The following is a 19,129-nucleotide window of genomic DNA, read 5'->3' as shown; positions in this document are numbered from 1 at the left end:
CTTGTGCTTCCTCGCCTATCCCACCCGGGAAGAAGGAGTTGCTTGGCCTTGCTGACAGACAACCTCTCATAAATCTGCAAGGGCTGGATGGTTTGTAATTTCTTGTCCACCAACCCCACCGAATGTTTTCAAATTACTTGTTGCTTGCTGGCCTGCCTTTTGCTGTCCATTTTCTCCTTCCCCTTTACTGAAATATTTTTCCAAGGCCTTTCACACACCTGAAAATCCTGACTTTATGTGCATAAGTTTTGAAGAAGTCCATCTCATCTGTTTTGGCTATGGTTCACCTTCTCGACTTTGACTTCTCAGTAATAGGAACTGTGTCGTGGAGGAATCTGTGGCTATTGGGCTGCCTCCCCCTTGAAGCACCAGCCTCTGAATTTAGGAGGCTTAAATCGTGTCCTTACCTGGACCTCTCCTGCCACATGTCATTTCTCGTATGTGAAGTTGTTTATTTGGCTAGATGATGGCAGTCTCTGGCTTTTGCTATCTCTGCAGACGCATACGGTCCTGCTGATAGAGAGTTCTGTGTGTCAGCCTCAGAGTTGCAGGTGACAGTGGCATGTGCAGAAAGAAGTGGGTGGAGTTGGCCGCCCTGTGCGGGGTGCAAGGCCCTGCAAAATCCCTATCTGTGGGAATTGCTAGTCAGCTCTTATCAGTCACGTCCCGACGCAGTGAGTTCTAGAAATCAAATTAGCAGACAAGTCAATTGCTTACGTCAGTCAGAAGTTTTGCACTGGGGACGATGTGATAGTCCAGGGCCCCTGGCTGGGTAGCGTTCCTGGGTTTGATTATGAGGGCTGTAACAGAATAAAAACTTGACAGTGCAGTTTTGTTTCTGTCTTGCCTCTTCTCCCCCCCACCCCGCTTCCCCTCCCCTTCTTTCTTGCTCAAAACATTTTTTCTTTCTGTCATTTGGAGCAAGCAGAGCAGAGAATCTGTCCTTGCTATAAAAGTAGAGAAAGCTTTGCCCTGTTATTTTATAAAACAAGTTGTTGTGACATACCACACGGTTCCTCACATCACTCAGTAGTTCATTAGTCTGTCACTGTACAAGCATATTAAATGACAAGCTAAAAAAACAGAAGACGGTGCAACGACCCATTAAAATTCATAAAGGATATCAAATATTCAAAGTAAGGGATGTAAAAAGAAGCCGTTTGCTGTAAATACTAATACCTGTAGTTGCATAAACATAATGAAGAAGTGCCGTGCACTGCCAAGCAGCAGACCGCTGCTGACAAATCCGCGGCTGCCTGGGAATCCCTGATGTTATTTATTTCCAGAGAGCTGCTACTGCTTCAGCAAAAGGTCTCCTTCAGAAGCTCCAGCCTGTCATGTGAACCTCTTCTTCTAAACAAACACTGGGGTGAACTTGAAATCGGAGGCAAGATCAATTACTTTCAAGCTTTCCATGGCACAGAGTAACAAGACATGATGTTACTTATTTCTCTTGTCGGGGGCAAAGGCAATGAACCCGTGGCTTAATATTTTGGAGGGCTTTCATTTTTTTTTTTTCTCCCCCAGACTGCTTTCCCTGGAGTATTTACGTCATATGTTGTGATATCCTCTAGTAATTCTTAACTTTTTCATAACCATAAATGCATGTATTAACAAAGCAGAATTCAACTGCCCAAGTACAGGCAGCAGACAAGCTTTAAGGTTTTAAGGGCACACCTGCTGAATAAAGGCTTCAGAGTTCCCATCAGTTCTTTCCACAGCAAATCACAAATTCAGTATCAGCTGCATCCCACTTCTTGGAAGAATGTGTGGCCCTAAATGCAAGAAGTTAAAGCAATGGAGCATCCACCCCGCCTTTAAGTGTGTTTTTCAAAAGATTAATGACCTTCACTGCTAATATGTATGTGTTATTTCTGCTGTGGTTTTGGTTTCCAAAACTTGGGCCTTGTTAAGGCTTTGTCTGCTAGTAATACAGTCCCCAGTCTCTTCTACCCAAATCTGTAACAAATTACTTTGAGGCTTTTTTCTGTAGCGATTCTAAAAATAATTTCTTATTGGAATCCAATTGAATCCAAGGGAAGGGAGGTGATAATCAAATGATGTCACCCTCACGTCTTGCACTGCATCTCACCGCCTGCCAATACTAGCAACTGTTGCTATGTACCCAGGGGAAGGTGATACTCCCAGCCTTTTCTTGGTGCTGGGAAGTGCTCCTTTCCAGTGCTTGCCAGGCCCCTGGGAGCTGCTGACGTCTGTCCCAGGCTTTTCATTTTAGCCTTACTTGTTGGGATAGCCGTGGAGGAACGTGGATCCTGTCCTGTTGGATTCTTTGAAATTTTCCCGTTCCTGGAGAAGACCGTTTCCCAAAACCACTGCCACTCTGGAGGCCCGATGTGATCTGGGCAGTGAAGTGCCTCTATTGCAGTGCTTGGGAGAGAGCGCTGGCCATGCCCAAAAACCCGTGTATCAGGACAAGGGCTACATTTCCCAGCTGGTTTATTTCCTTCTCTCAGTAGTACCCCAGTAAACATGGCTGATGGTAGGTCTCTCCTGCCAGCTGGTACTTCCTCTGGGTACTTCCAAAAAAACAAAACAAAACAAAACAAACAAACAGAAAACCCCACCAAACAATACAAAACAGCAGGGTTCATTGTCATTTGACACGTCGCCCCAAAAGTTCCTCAATAGTGAACCCAGTCCTGTTGTCAGCAGCAGGTAGGTAGGTGATGTAGCAGGTTGCTTTTCTCTCCAGTAAGAGTCAGCATGAACTGGGGGTTTCAGTACCTGGCAGGCGGTGTTCAGCGACTCAGAGGGACCGGTCGTCAACAAGACTAGAGTTGTGGATTATTTTTTTTCTTATGCTCTCCTAGCAAAACATGCTGTTGGGCTGTCCCGGATCCACTGTTGATAAGACTTTTTATTGACAGTGTGTGCTCATGAAAGGGTAGACGCCCCTCCTGACAAGCATGTGACAACTATTAATACTCACAAGACTGAGGCTATGGCGCTGTTACGACCTTCCCGACAGCGCTGCTCCTCTGCAAGGCAGAGCCCCAGCTTTGTGGAGACCTCTCCACCGTGCCTAGCGTCAGGCTGACCTCTCTCGGTCTGCGCTTGGGACGGAGCAGACAGGCCTGGCCTTATTCCCCCTGCTTTGGCTGGGTTGTTTGCCTGGAGTCACCCAATGTTATGCCCTCCTCAGGCTCTGCCAGCTGGCCCCTTCCCTGGCAGGAGGGGAGCGGCAGGTGCGGGGCTCTCCCGTGCCCGCCTGTGTCCCCAAATGACTTCCACCCACCCGGGAGTCGAGGTGGAAACCTGGGAGCAAAACAAGTCAAATGTTCATAAAGCCCTGGTTAGCGCCAGCACGTCTTGGCAACCACTCCCTGCCCGGTCTTGCATTTAAAAGGGATTAACAGTTTTTGTCTTAATTTTGCTACAGTTGTTATCTAAACTGGCAAGCTCTGACTTTGTGCTTTAGGGCAGTGTAAGGGTGCTGGATCGCAGCATGCGATCCTGATTTTGTACAGGATTTCAGTTTTTATTTTCAACATGTGTGGTTTCAAGAGGATTGTACCCAGTTCCAGCAATGTCCTAAGTCTGGGGAGGGAGTGGGGGATGGAGAAGGGGCAGGGCAGAAGAAGGCACTCTGTGTTTGTTGGCCAGCGTGCCAGAGCGATGGGATTGGGCTGGAGCACCGAGGTGTTTTACAGTGGTGTAATTCCCAGAGACTCTTTTCCAAGCATGTACACTGTCCCAATATGTAGCAGCACTGCAGCACTAATTCACATGTAAGTGCCCGTAAATGGTGGAGGAAAGTTATTAATTTTGCCTTTCACCAAGTGAAAAAAACCAAAGCTGTCTAGGTGGAAAAAAGGAGAGGAGGAAAAAGCCGCCAGAGTACCAAATTGTGACTCGTTCATAGTAGCTTGTGAAAGTATCTTGAGGTTGTCTATCCTGAAAGCCTTTGAAATTCAAAGACTATGGCCTCGTGCCTCTTGGCACACAGACCAATTCCTTCTCCTCCTGGCAGATTCTGCCTAACAGTTGCCCTTTTTTTCCTCTTTTAAATACTCCTGAATCACAGAGCTGTCTCATTCTGCTTTTCTTCATTCAGGTCTAAAGCCTTAAGGACTGTGTTGAAGTAGCGAAGAGGACAGCGTGTACTGGATGCTAGAGCCAAGGGAGAGGGGGTGGGCAGAGGGAAGAGATGACCCTGTCTTTAGGCTTCGGTCCTAATCCTGCAGACTTTTTGTCTTGTGAAGAGTCCTGCAGAGGTCAGCCAGACTTCTTGCATGAACAGCCATTATCTGCTATTCAGCATCATGCTCAGACAATGCTTAGTAATAACAACAGGGCCAGGGCTTGTAATAAGGCATGGATAGGGTGCTTTAGGCCATCTGAATGGAGAGGCTGCTGAAGAGAGGCGTGTGATTTATTACATAGAATTTTTTCTTGTTTGGCAAGCAGGGCTGAGCTATACCAAACTCTGGAACTCTGAGCAAGTGGCTCCCTGAAAAGAACATACAAATTCAGCGCCACTGTTGTCCAACATGTACTCCCTAGCATTGGCCCCAAGGAGGAAGGATAGTTCAAGTGCACGTGATCTTTCCAGGAGTTACCTGCCCAGTTCACCTAGTTCCCTATGTGCCAGTATTTTGTGCACTCCCATGTTTGGCACTGCCATCAGATAAGGAGACAGCATTTAGAATCGCCCTGTACTACCCTTGTGCTTGTGAATATGTTGTTGGCTCTTGCAGTGGGAACTGTTTGTTGGGGCCTGGAGCTGCAGAGCAGCTCACCCAGTGCTGGACAGACATTGTCTGACAAATGCCTATATTAAGCTACTTCACTAAAATGCACTTTATTAAAATGCAACTTATCATAGAATTGTTTTGGTTGGAAAATAACCTTTAAAGTTCTTTGGGAAAGTTCTTTAAGTTCATGGAGTCCATGAGCGACATGGAGTCCAAAGTGCCCAATACTTTTGCAGTGTTGGAAAAAGGATGCTCCTCGGTGCATATAGCTTTAAGACATCCCACCGTCCTGACTTCAGTCACTTTTGACACACTCATTTAAGGGTGGGGGGCAACTCTTCAGCCTGAGTTAAACAAGAGGAACCCAAGTGCTGCCTGCTCCTGCCCGTGCAGGCAGAGAGCCGCAGGAGCAACAGCTGATGAAGATGGCAGCTGCTGCAGATGCAAGGAAAGACAAGTACCCCATCTGCTCCCTCCCACCATCTTCCCCTTCTGTTGACACTATTGCTGTTTGTCCTGCCGAAACCTCATGTGACTGTCTCTACCCGTCTCTCCAAAGGCCCAGAGTATGGTGAAAGGCTGGGCTGCCTCCAGCCTCTTCCTCCTTATTTATGTGTCACAGGAGGAAAAAACCTAGACGGAGATAGGTTGTCCAGGGTCATCCTGTTGTGCTTACGATGATAGCAACAATTCATAGCTGAAGCATTTGATTTGTTAACCTTATAAAAGGATGCCATTAAATACTGTATTTAGCTCCTCAGGGGAAGCAGCCTAGTTTCTTTTTCATTTTCCTTTTCTCATCCCTGTTTTAACATTAGTGACTCAGCTGTCACTCTGCTTCACAAGGGCCGCTGGGGTTATAGCTGTGATTGGATAGCACCAAGAACCCATTTCTGCTGAAAATAATTAATATGGTGCATTTTCACCTCAAAAAGTGCCTGATAGAAAACTACTAGAAGGTTTTCATTAACTTCTACAAGCTTTGAAACTTGCCTGTGAACAAAATTGGAAATGTCTGTGCGTCTCCCCTTATTTATCCTTGTCAACAAAACAAAGTCTGGCAAAGGCTGGTGAATATCTAACCCTACACATTGAGGACATTCCTGTTCAAGTCCACAAAGCAGATCAAGGGATATCCATTTGGATACATGCAAAAGCCTTTGTAGGTGAGAATCTCACTTTGCAAGAGGGCACGTGGTCAGATCCTATGAACAAAATGAGTTTCCACCAGCTGTGAAAAAAGTCTGACTAGGGACAGGTGTGGGTTATTCCATCCCCTTAACTTTTTCCATACCACGCTTTGCTAGTGTTTAATGAAAAAGTAGCCTGGTTTATTTCTGCTTTTCTAGATATCCCATCTCCTCTGAGCTTCAATCACAGGAAAAATTTAAAAAAAAAGAAAAAACCCCATAAAGCTAGTTTGTGTTAGCCTGTTTTATATTTTGTATATCAGCTCATATTATAAAAGTGTTAGGAGACCTGCCATAATGTATTCTTAATACCTGTTGCTCAGGGTGTCCAGTAGTGGGTACCCTCTCTTTCCCAGAAGAAGGGTGAATATCCCCATGAGCATTTGTCAGTGTTCCTTTCTTTGTGTCCTCTTCTGTTCAGCTGCACCTCGAAGGTGCTTGTTTCTTGTGTACCTTTGTTATGAAAATGATACCTGGCATGCTCAGGAGGCCTGACATTCTTGAGCTATGAATACTGTGAACAATGTCATTAAAAATTATGATCTACAGAGGCACCATCATTCTTAGCATTGTCCTTTAAAATTTGTTCTGTGTCTTAAGCCATGTAGGTGTTGAAAAAGGACTTATTTCAGGCAGCGTAGTTCCACCAACATAACTCACTGTTTTCCCCCTAAAAGCAGGATGTGGCATGTGTCACCCCCACCTGGGTTCTGTGACCTGTTTCTCTGAGAAGCAGAAATTCGTCTGCCTGTCCGGTGCTTTAAAAGAGCAGCAGTCTGCAGGGATTTGTGGGGCCATCCCAGAGTACATACAGCTACTGCAACCCCAAGATGCATAGATTTTTGATTCAGCGAGTCAATACTTAAAATTTTCCAGAGCAGGGGATGGTGTCTGTGAAGTGACACCATCTCAGGGTACTGAGAGGTTGCCTCTATGCTTGTCCTGAAGGGCAGGTAAGCCAAGACTGGTTAGTACTAGCAAATGAAATGAAAGCAACCCTCTTGATTTTATGTTCTGTAGCATCTTTATTGAATTAAGGCTGTTGAGGCCATAAATTTTCAGATACATATGTCTTCTGCTTGCGTAGTCCTTCCCAGAATGTGAGCTCAACTAGACTGCAGCCTTACAGGGTCAGTAATGCTTGTCCTAGTACCTGGTGATGACCTTGGCTGTTGGCGCAATCAAGTTCCTGAAACCCATCACCCTTGTGGCTTTGTAGCTGCCTTTGAAAAATGCCCTAGTCTATGTACTGAGTGATACAAGGGCCCCACTGTGTCTCAGGTGTTGGCTTCAGGAGGGATTACTCATGTGTACAGGTTCAAACTGGGAACATGAAAGGGCTCCTCCACTCATCCTTCTGCTATTCAGGTTCCGGTGTCAGGGTGGGGCACTAACAAAGCACCGAGACGTGCTGAAGCGTTTTGATGCAGCCTAACTTTAGGCTCAACATTTAGCACTTGTCATTGTGATCGTATCAGTGACAGTGATCTTAGTTTCTCAGATTAGGTAAATACCTTTTTTTTAAAAAAAAAAAAAAAGATTACTTATATACCTGTGTATTTACCTGGGTCTTGAGGTTTCTGGGATGGTGCTGCTGCCAGTTGCATGTGAAACAGGAATGTCCTGCTTACTGTAGCAAAGGGCTGATTCATTGGCAGCATAATAGGTGTCATCTTTCCTTTTGTCAGCTCCTCAGGTCTATTTTACCTCTGCAATGAACAGAAAATAAATTTTTAAAAAATCCAGTAAAACCAGCAACATGCCAGTCATCCCAGTGAGATAGATGAGGTTCAGTGAAACCAACAGTTTCTAAATGGGGCTAGGTGAGGCTGAGATTAATCCGGAGGGGCAGAGGGGGAGTTTTGTGAGTCCCAGTGGGGGTGAGCTCTCTGAAGCCACCATGCCCTGCGAGGTGCTAGGAGCAACTGTCCCAAAAGGGGCCACAGTCCCAAAGCCTCCCTGTGCAAAGGGTGAGATCCACCTCCACCAGCAGAGAGGGTCAGGCACTGGCAGAGGAAAACGGGAAGATGGGCTGGTGGGCTCCTTTGCTGGAGGCACCCATTTGTCCCCACTGACTGCCAAGGGGAGGACGGCATCGCTAGCTCAGATGTCAAGGTCTGGCTTGGAGCTGCCCAGGCTGGGTAAGGAGAGATCAATTTTAAGGCTCTATAAAGCTTCCTCCATAAGAGAAAAAAAACAAAACCACAAAATTTGTCAACTTGAGATTGCAGACAGGGCATCACAGCGTGGAAACAAAAGCTACGTGCCTTGGCGGTGAGTTTGTGGGCAGGGCTGGTTTTGGGGCTGGGTGTCCCGATGTAATGCGTCTGTGGACGTCAGCTTAAAGAATGGGCTGGGGAAAGGTTCCTGAAGTAAACCCACCTCACTACTCTTCGTGTAAAAGCGGTGAGGAGATGGATGTTTTTGTCCACCCATGTCATCTGGCACAGCATGAGCTTGGTTTGTGTATACAGAAGGCGAGTCTGTATAATTTTTCAAATATGTTCCTAAATGTAGTGTTTGAAATAGATGCCTCAGCACAGAGGGAATATGCAGAAAACCAAAAGAAATCAAGAGGCTAGGTAGGACCCACGTGTTAATCTCGGGATGAAAGCAGAATGTGCATCAGAATACATCAAAAGGAAAACTGATCACTTTCCACTTTCAAAAGGCATTAATATTTTACAGCTACTATTACATTTTGAAGAGCGTGCAGGTATTTATTGGTAGTGCCATAGCCACCCAGTCCCGAGTAGTGAAGGAGGAGATACCAGTTTTTCAAGTTGTTATGTTCGCTCACCGCTGTTCTCCTAATTCATACCGCATCTGCACTGGCACCGCAGTAATTCTGTGGATACCTGGAGTCGTGGTTATGTGTTCCCACACCAGCTACCCTTTCCAGGAGGCTCCCAAGGGGTTTTTTGCCCCTAAAAATCAGTGGGTCAGATACACTGAGAGTCACAAGGTGTGTCCTTGGCTTTCCCTGGTGCCCAGGCCCATGGTACAGGGCCATTTCCTTTGCCGTGTCAGTTGCCAATGGAAGCGCATCATATTTTAAAATGTACTTTTTATTCTTTTTTTTTTCTAATCTTCTGGTTCAATAATAGACTAACTATGTGCTTAAAATAGCATGGGAGAGGGGTCCTGTTTCAGATTAGTCTACGCAGCAGAAGTGCCGGGAGCTGTTTTGGAGGTTGCTTGAAGGCTTTCTCACAAGAAGGTCTCAGGTGCCTGTGCCGGCTTCTGAAGGCTTTGCTTAGGCCTGATCAAACTCAGTCAGGCGACAGCATATCAGATCTGTTCCTCTCATCAGTCACACGTCAGCCGTAACTGTCACCAGATTCACAATTTAATGTGCACAGCTCAACACTTCCAATTAATCCGGCCTGGGTATAATATTTAACAATCTATCATTTCAGAGCTAGCACTTTACCAAGCCACGTGCAAGGCAGCCTTGCACTTTGGTAAGGCAGGAGCCCCAAAAGGATTTCTTAATGCACATGGATTTTATCACTGTGCGGTGGAAGGTATTGCTGGTTTAGTTGCATTTCACAGGCTTAGGAAGTGTTAAAAAAAATCAACTCGTGACCACAAAAAATTTTCAAAAAGTAGAGATTCATAATAGGTGATTCAGCAATGGGAGGCTTTTGTGATCTTTTATGGGAAGTTACTATTTTTAGTGAATTAGTATAAGCAGTAGCATCACTCACATTTATTTATAAAGGCATGAAAGAACGCCCATACATATTTCTAAATAGTCTGTGTATAGTAATGGCCATATGCTGAGAATGAGCAAAAATAGAATTGAGCACTCTGGTCTCCACAATGCTGCACGAGGGTTGTGCTGGGATCTTTGCATCTAAGAAATTAAAAACAGAGGTTTGTTGGGGTTTTTGTGTGTGTGTGTGTTTTGGGGTTTTTGTTTGTTTGTTTCTTCTAGTGCTTCTTTCTAGCAAAACAAACCCAAAGCCTTTGGGGTGAAAGTCTGCCTTGCAGTAAAATTGCATTGTTTTCACTGAGGTCTAACTGGCGACCACTGAGGTTTGTGAGGACTCTTCCAGTAGCTTCAGCAGCTGGTGGATTGGGACTGTGCTGACAGTGGTAGCTATTTTTGTGAGAGTTACTGTACGTATAATATTCGGGTTGATTAGTTGTGTGTGCTTGCACTTCTCTTGGGGACCTGTGGCACAGAGGAGGAGAAGTGCAGCGATACCCTGCTGAAGGGGCCGCACAAATACAGTGTGGTGTCATTTCCAAAGTTCCTACAGAGGAAACGCTTTAAATGCTGGGGCTTCCATTAAGAAAAAAATAATAATAATAAAAGTTATCTGCTGTTGACACTGCTCCTGAACAGAAATGAAAGGTGTTTCGATCTGGCTCTACAAAATCTAGCCATGTGTGTCCATTGCAGCTTTTTTGCATGCAACTCCTTGTGCTTAAGTTCAGTAAATGGCAACATCTTCCCTTCTCTTGTGAACTGCGTTTGTGTCCCAGTCAGGCCCACGCTGAAGTGCCTTGGGATTCTCATGAATTAAGTTAAATCCTTTGATGAAAATTAATCGTGTTCTTGAATTTCGGGCAGCCACAATACGAAGCACGTGGAAGGGAGTGAAAAAGGTGACTCCTGTTGAAGTGCCTTTAACAACTGCCTGATGACGTTGCCTGTCTCCAGATGCCCAAATCCTTTTTTCACATGGAAAAGCATTGGCTTAGCATGCAGAGGCTAATGCTTTCTTATTTAGGGGGTTTCCTATAGGACGAAGCACCGAGGTACGTGGCTCATGAGGCCAGGAGGAGTTGCTGGAGAGCTCAAGCTTGTTCTTGCTCCACAGCTGCATTAGTTAAAATACCAACATTTTCCTCGCTCTCTGCTTCCCGTCTACCAACACCCCACGGAAAAAAGAAAATGGTAACCAGCATGCTCTACTCACAGCAAAACAAATGTTATTTATTAGAGTCCTCCTGTGGTCAGAGGATGTCTGACTGTAAAATAACTGGAGATTTTTCTGCTAACTGGAAGCGTGATGCTCTGAGACAATTTCCAGGCAGTGTGTATTTTCAGCTAAGTTTTATTTACGTCAGCTTAGTGATTTGCAATATCACTGTTTGCAAAGAGTGAGGCAGCAGTTGTTTTAGCAAGGATTATTTTTTAGTGGTTTTGTTTGGGTTTTTTTTAGGAAAACTTTTGATTAAGTTGTGACTTCGTTCCCTTAGCTTCACGTGTTGACGTGCTTCTCTTTGCAAAAGGGGGGCATCCAAACTCCTTGGCGGGCACGTCGCTTGCTGCCTGCCCTTGTAGCAAGGAGCAGCTGGGGCGGGGGGGGACGAGGCGCCCGTCGTTAGGGAGGATTTGTTTTCGCTGCGCTAATCACCTTCTCCTGTCATAATTTGGCACGACGCGGCGCCTTGCGTGCGGGACGGAGGCAGATCAGCGTATGCTCTCCTATCTGAGCCAGCACATTTCGGAGGATAAATCTTTGCTGGACTTAATGTTCTCTCAAGAAGCTTTAATATCCCCCAAGGCTCTCTGCTCTTCCTGGGAATGGGGGACAGTGGGCGGGCAGAGCTAATTACAGCAGAGGCCTCTTCTAGCCCTCCTCTACCACCAAGGTCAGAATTACTCCTTTGAAGAGAGGATGAAGAGGGGAATGCACAGAGCCACCCTTCAGATGCTGAGTTCACTTTTTCGCCCTAAATCTGTGATTTGGTTGGTTAGTTAGTTAGTTTGTTTGTAACCCTTTTCCTGCAAGAGGGCATGCTTGGGTGGCAGGACTCAGCTTGTGTCATCCCATGTGTCCTGTCCAGGGCTGTCAGGAGGGTGGACTTTGCCAGCTGCATGCAAAGGGCTGCTGGATGTCCCCAGTGGGACCCTGGTGGTTTCTCACCACCTGCTTCTGCTGAACAGCTGGTGGGGTTTGCAGGAGCTGCCTTAGGAACTTGCACATCATAGAATCATAGAATAGTTTGGGTTAGAAGGCACCTTCAAAGGTCATCTAGTTCAACCCCCCATGATACCAGATGATACCAAACATCGAGCATTGAAAGTGTTTGGATGTCAGGAAAGAGTTGTCTTTCTGCATCTAATTTGCTTAATGCTTTTTTTCACCTTGCAACTTCCATAATTTAGGGAAAATGTAACAATCCAGAATACATGATACTTAGTTTTATGTGGCAAAAGATGTGTATCAGTACAACATGGCTGAATAGATACTGTGGGTGGTCTTTCTGTATGTTTTAGTTTTTGCTTTTTCTACATCTCCAGAGCATCCTCACTACTTCATTAAATTATATTTCTGGTTTGCAAAAACTCATGGGAAAGAGGAAGAAATTCTGAGACCTATTCGGGTTGGGGATTTTTAAGTTCCTTGGGAAGAGCGGTACTGCAGCCTTACAGAGCTAGGCAGAAGATGACTGTTTACAACCAACAGATTGGTACATCCTGAAGATCTCCTTGCCTGGACTCACAAAACCTTTTCACCAGAAATGCCTGCGTACATGCACACAACTGGCAACTTTAATTATTTGTAATTTTGGGGTCACTGTATCTGTTTTCTTGTTTACTTGCAATTAAATTTCACTGGAGACTTGAAATCAAAAACTAAAACTGGTAGTTGAGGCAAATTTTGAGTTACTTCATGAGAAGGCACAAACACTGGTCTGGACAGGTGGGCAGAATGTGTTGGATTATCCAGAACCTCCTGTGTTAGCGACAGTTGAATGCTGAGAAAGCAGTTTGTTTCATCTTTTGTTTGATTTTTGTTAGAGGCCCTCTGTAAGGGTGTTCATCCCAAGGGAGATTTGTGCAACAACTTTTTGAGCAAGGTAACGTGGGATGTAAACTGAAGTTCAGGTGAGCAAGCAGAGCTGTGGAGAAGCAGGGCTGCCTCTGGTCACCTGGCAGCTCACAAGCTCAAGTTATTTTCATGGTTTCTTTCCAGTGTTATGATATGTGGTGCCTTTCCCTACTGCATGGCTACCAGACAACTTCATATGGTGAAGTTAGAACATTAAACATGTGAATACAGTATAAAATAAAGTATAATTCTCCCAAGTGAGCATTAGCAGCATTTACGGGTCTGCAGATAGCGTTTTTCTCCTATCGTGTCCTGGTATCCCAATTGTTAAAATAAACAACTACTTTTGATTTATAGGGATAACTTTACAGTTTAGGAGCCTGTATCTGAAGTAACAAATTAGCCACTCACTACAAAACACTGAAATAAAAACAGACCAGTGTGTAACTTGGACTCAGCAGCCACCAGCTGCACCTCGTCTTGCTAATCCTTAGGCTTTTTTTTCTTTTTTTTTTTTTTTAAGCAGGGGCTTTTAAGAGTTAAGTTACACAACTCTCTTTTTATTTTTAAAGTGAGTGGATTCCTTGTTGCGTTGTTGAGGATGATAAATTGATACCACATGTTACTTCCAGACAAAGACGACTCTGTACTGCAGTGGAAGCACTTGCAGCTGGTGTCTGAGTTAATGGACGGGCTCCACAAGGTAAACATGGCTTGGAAGAGGCTGAAACAGGCACAGGGAAGGGGAATTTTCTCCGTTTAAAGGCTTGAGCATTTGCTTCTGTTGCCTGACCAGGACGGAGTGTTGAAATCACGTGCAGCCCAGCCTTTCTGGGAGACTCATTCAGTTGTTTGTATCAAATCGGGTATATAGCACTTTGGAAATGTTTGAATGTCCTCTCTGGGAACTTAGCTGTTTGCAGTCTTACCAAAATATCAGGAGAGATACATGTAATTAGGACATGGTAGCTGTTTTCTTTTTTTTTTTTTGCAAGCAAAATGTGGCTAGTTCCCTTGAGGGGTACTAACTGAACAAAAAGCTGTGCAATGGATTGACATTTATAAAAGTTAAGAGCATGGTCTGAAGTTTGGGGAATGTGCTGTCGCCCCACGTGTTGCTGCCCTGGCTGCCAGCAGGTACCCAGCTGCATCAGCCTAAGCCGCAGTAGGGCAGCAGTGCTGCTTGCCGGTGGAACTGTACTGCCCTCTGCTCACATCAAATCCGACCTGCCTTGTGTTCCTCTGCCCCGGCTCTTCCTCATCTCCAGGGGCTGGTCATTCTTCCCTGCAGGACCATTCACGAGGGAGTGGGACCTGGCTGGGCTGGGCTCAATGCTGTACGGGATGCTCTTGATCTTTTCTGCAGGAACTTCGGTCTTCGAGTCCAATATAAATAGCTATGCTAATAAAGGGAGAAGCTCATCATATTTGTTTTCTACTCCGCTCTTGCACAGTCCGTGTGTTGTACCCATCAGTGGTATCTGAGCTCTTTCCAAGGTGTCTGCAGCCTGGCTAGCATCTGTCCTACCTACATATGGTCTTCAGGACAGATTGATGGAAGTTCCTTTCCAGACCTTTGAAAGTTTCTGATTGCATTTTGTCATGGAAAAATGTGTTATATTTCCCTCAGCATGGCCTAAAATGTCTTCTCACATAAGTCAAAGAAAAATCCCCATTAATTTGGTCAGCGGTGGATTCAAATGATAAACTGTATTTTCTTTGCTTCCTCACCTCCTTTGTGGCTTGTTGTATGGTCACACAGTACTAATGCAAGTGGTTGTGAGCAAAGATTGTCTCATGATATTTTCCTATAGTTTAAGCAGATGGGAACATTCTTTGACAGCTCAGAAACCAGGTAGAAAATACAGTTATTTCCATCTAGATTGCAGCCTGGTAGCACAGCACAACAACCCTTACTGATGTGAGCTGTCAATCAATCCCAGTGACTTCTGTAGCAAATCTTGCATGTGAAAGGATAATAGGATCCAGCCCTAATTTGGTTTGGCAGAGCATCCAACACAAGGGGAAACCAAGAAACTCAGATACTCTTGCTGAAGAGGTTAGCGGAGGAGGTTACATGAAAGAAGTGGGTTTTAAGGCAGTGTTTGAACAGAGGGTGGAGACGGGGTACACAAAAATAAATTGGCCCATAATTATGCTTAAGAAAACAATCTTCCTACAGAAGAAAAGTAAAGAAAAGCAGAAGCCAGAGCGTAAATGGCATATTGCGTAATGTAAAGAAAAACAAACTGCTTGGATTTTTTATAACCACCAATTTTCAATGCAAAAGCATTATTACATTCTTTCATTATTTGTGCAATACCAACACTGAGCAAAAAGATATAAGAAGAAAATTACACGTGTGCACACATATGCAGGAGCCCTCATCCTGAAAGGTGCCTCAGTCTCACAATTTTACCTTTTAGGATTTTTCATGGATTTAGGCCAGATAGTTTCATACTGTGGCTACCACTAGCAGAAATAAGCTATTTCATGAGAATACCATAGGTTGAAAACTGTTAGCTGCTGGCACTTTGGCTGAATGTTTTTATATCTGAAGCTATGTGCCACGTTAGGTGTGCCATCTTGGATGTTTCTTTTCTGTGCTTTCTAAGATTTTTTTCATTAGCAAGGGTCATGGTGCTGTGTATTCTTATATCCAGCATTTTTAGGTGGGGAACAGCATGGTTTCTGTGGCTCTCGTAGCCTGGCTTGATGTGGTGCTCTACATCTGGTTGTCTTCGTCCTGTTGCCAACTCTGCACGGAGAGATCCCCATGTGAGTGTTCTTACAAGTGGTTGTCCATGAAAGTCACAAATGGTTGTCTGTGAATGTGAGAGCTACCTGCCTTGATGCAGTACAGGCTGGAGATTTTTTTTAAAAAGGTTATTAAAAAAACAACAAACAAACAAAAACACCACCAAAACCACCACCACCAAAACCCAGCAATTTTCCAGCCAGCTGGGAGAAACTGAAGAAGAAAGCAGTGGCGCCTAGTTATTAGAAGTTAGAAACAGACTGTTCCCAGACTCAAAATATAGTTAAAATGTCATCAGTTAAATAATAAAAAGCTCTTTCCTTCCTTAGACTGAAGAAGTATTGTGCTGCAACTCAATCCACCGTATTTTGATGGCATGATAGTCCCTTAGAAATGTACAAGTTTATAGCTGAGGCACTGACCCAAACTTCTCTTGAGTATGTCTGCAAAGTCTGGTCTGTTGTTTGTGCAAATTGTTTAAAACATAACAGTTGCTATTTTGAACCGTAGTCCATATGATTTCTCTTTTCATTAAGTGATAATCACAGCCGCGTCTGCTGTCTGCGTACGAGAAGAACTTCAGGCGTGTTTTCCATTTCACAATCTGACAAAAACCACAACAGGGGGAAAAAGGCATTTTATACTGAAAAGAATAGCTTAAAAAAAAACCTGGGCTGTGCTTCTTTGTACATCAAATGTGTCTCCAGTTCACTTATGTCAAACATCCATTTATCCTAAGGATGCAAATGTCGAGATGCTTATGAGTGATTTGTTGATTGATTTATTCTTTGCCTGTTTGAATCTGGAATTTCTTCAATGCTTTGTAAATGAAGGACACTTATCTTGGATGGTTTGAATGTGCTGTCATCCTGTTGACTTTGTGCTTTTAAAACATGCTGGTAGAACAAATACATTTTTCTTCCTCTTTAAAGATATAACTGGTAATTGCCAAAATTTAAGAAAAAAGAACTTATGCAACTTTTAAAACTTTATCATCTTTAACCTGGAGGGATAGCACAACTGTTTTTTCAAAGGAATGTGGGATAGCTCCAAAAATCTTTGGACTTGCACATGGAGGGAAAAACAACAAAACCAAAAAGCACACACACACACACACAAAAACCAAAACCCCAAAAGCATTCTCACTAACAAATAGTACCTTGTGCTTCGTTTGAGCCATATTTTAAGCCCAAGATCAGCAGGATGAGTGGAGTAGGATTTTCATCCCATTTTGATTTAAATCTGGAATAATTTCACTAGTGCTGCTGCGGGCTGATTTTGTCTGCCTCTTTCTTTTTCTGGGGTGATTATCACTGGTTTGAGCCAACACGGGTTTTGGATGGTAGATGTTGCTGATTTGTGGAGGCGGGTAATACAGAAGGGCAGACTGTGCCCAGGATCCCCTGAAAGCCTTGTATCTTGTAGCATCCTGTACGGCACAGTGTGTCCCACTGTGTACAGCAGCTTTATACAACTGTATCTAGCACCTTACAGAGGCAGGGATATTGTCAGATTTTTGCTTTGTCTTTGCAGTTTTTATTTTAATGAACTGATGGCAAGATTGCTGATAGTATGGAGGTTTGTCCTGAGTCCAAAGTAAGGGAGATACTTCTAGCTCCTTGCTAGCAGGAATGGAGCTGTGTGACAGTGCCTTCCTTCGGGTGCAACTTACGGGGATGTAGGGATGGGCACCAGGAATGCACAGCTAGTGCAAGCACAGGGCTTGCTTTGCAGCAGCCACGCCCCAGCCCTCCTGTATCCACCAGCAGAGAAACCCATGTTGGTGTCCAGGAGGGCCCAATGCTTTTATTCATATTGCTGTTTTCATGTGATGCTGGTTTTGTGATTGAGATTTGGGTAGCAAAACAAGAGGGGAGCTGGTCTTGACGTTTTGTTTTCTTCCTTTCCCACAGAATTCTATCCGGCACAACTTGTCACTCCACAGCCGCTTCGTCAGAGTGCAGAACGAAGGCACTGGGAAAAGCTCTTGGTGGATGATTAATCCAGATGGTGGAAAAGGTGGCAAGGCACCCCGGAGACGTGCTGTGTCAATGGACAACAGCAACAAGTACACAAAGAGCAGAGGGCGGGCGGCTAAGAAGAAGGCAGCCCTGCAGACCGCCCAGGAGACGAGCGAGGACAGCCCTTCTCAGCTCTCCAAGTGGCCGGGGAGTCCCACCTCCCGCAGCAGTGACGAGCTGGATGCATGGACAGATTTTCGCTCCCGTACAAATTCAAACGCCAGTACGATCAGTGGCCGCTTGTCACCGATTTTGGCAAGCACCGAGCTAGATGATGTTCAAGATGACGACGCTCCACTTTCTCCCATGCTCTACAGTAGCCCATCGAGCTTGTCCCCATCAGTAAACAAACCATGTACTGTGGAGTTGCCTAGGTTGACTGATATGGCTGGGACAATGAATTTGAACGATGGACTGACAGATAACCTCATGGATGATCTCTTGGACAATATAACACTCCCTCCCTCCCAGCAGTCGCCTACAGGAGGGATAATGCAGAGAAGCTCCAGTTTTCCGTATGGTTCCAAAGGTTCAGGGCTGGGTTCCCCGTCAAGTAGTTTCAACAATGCTGTGTTCGGGCCATCGTCCCTGAATTCCCTCCGCCAGTCACCCATGCAGACCATTCAGGAGAACAAGCAGGCCACCTTCTCTTCCATGTCTCATTACAACAACCAGACGCTGCAGGATCTCCTCGCCTCTGATGCACTTAGTCACAGCGATGTCATGATGACACAGTCTGACCCACTCATGTCACAAGCCAGCACAGCTGTGTCCGCCCAGAATTCCCGCAGGAATATAATGCTCCGCAACGACCCCATGATGTCATTTGCCGCGCAGTCCAGCCAGGGCGGTCTGGTCAATCAGAGCCTGCCTCATCACCAGCACCAGTCCCACAACTCCTCTCTTAGTGGCAGCCGTGCCTTGTCCAGTTCCATCAGTAACATAGGCTTGAGTGACTCGAACAGCTTGGGATCCTCCAAACATCAGCAGTCATCTGTCAATCAGTCTATGCAAACACTTTCTGACCCGCTCTCAGGCTCCTCTTTGTACTCCTCTAGTGTGAACCTCCCGGTCATGGGACACGAGAAATTCCCAAGTGACTTGGACCTGGATATTTTCAATGGGAGCTTGGAGTGTGACATGGAGTCCATTATCCGCAGTGAACTCATGGATGCAGATGGGCTGGATTTTAACTTTGATTCCCTCATCTCAGCTCAGAACGTTGTCAGTCTGAATGTGGGGAACTTCACTGGTGCTAAACAGGCTTCATCACAGAGTTGGGTACCAGGCTGAAGGATCTTTGAGAACAGGGAAAATGGGCAAACAGGTCAGTGCCCCATAGACGTGGTAAAATACTTGGTTCCTTAGTTTTATTGGAGTTTGCGCCAAACACTTAACAGTTACTGCACACTAATAGTATTAATTTGGCTTGTGATGGCTTGCTTTGTGTTGGCATGTGCAACAGGAGCAACCAATAAACATTTGGAGGTGCGGAGGGAAATGAGACGAAGCTATAAAAGCTGTTCGGCTGCAACACTGTCAGCACGCATCTGATGCTATGCGTCCTTCTTAATTTAGCCATGGGAAATGTTAATGACAAATCAGGCAAACCAAGGTGGAATATTTGTGGGGTTTAGGAATCACAGAGCCT

At 45.0% G+C, this 19,129-nt stretch overlaps 1 protein-coding gene across 5 annotated transcripts in view; it reads left to right on the top strand.

The window, feature by feature from the left end:
• FOXO3 (forkhead box O3) overlaps window positions 1-19,129 on the top strand; it is a 95,150-nt gene that overhangs the window by 60,191 nt on the left and 15,830 nt on the right. For 4 of the 5 annotated variants that reach the window (XR_014183508.1, XM_082047227.1, XM_082047230.1 and 1 more), the window contains exon 2: window positions 17,371-18,805. Coding sequence is in view for 4 of the 5 variants with exons in the window: in XM_082047227.1 (XP_081903353.1) it covers window positions 17,371-18,771 (1,401 nt within the window). In the remaining variant the exon portion in view is untranslated. Of the gene's footprint in view, window positions 1-15,399; window positions 15,478-17,370; window positions 18,806-19,129 lie in introns of those variants that run through there. The other variant, XM_082047229.1, reaches the window with a different exon arrangement.

Source organism: Streptopelia decaocto, assembly GCF_964273445.1.
Source record: "Streptopelia decaocto genome assembly, chromosome: 3".
Classification (NCBI taxonomy): Eukaryota; Metazoa; Chordata; class Aves; order Columbiformes; family Columbidae; genus Streptopelia; species Streptopelia decaocto.
Note: the sequence above shows the minus strand (reverse complement) of the source record. Positions and strands in the feature narration are given on the sequence as shown.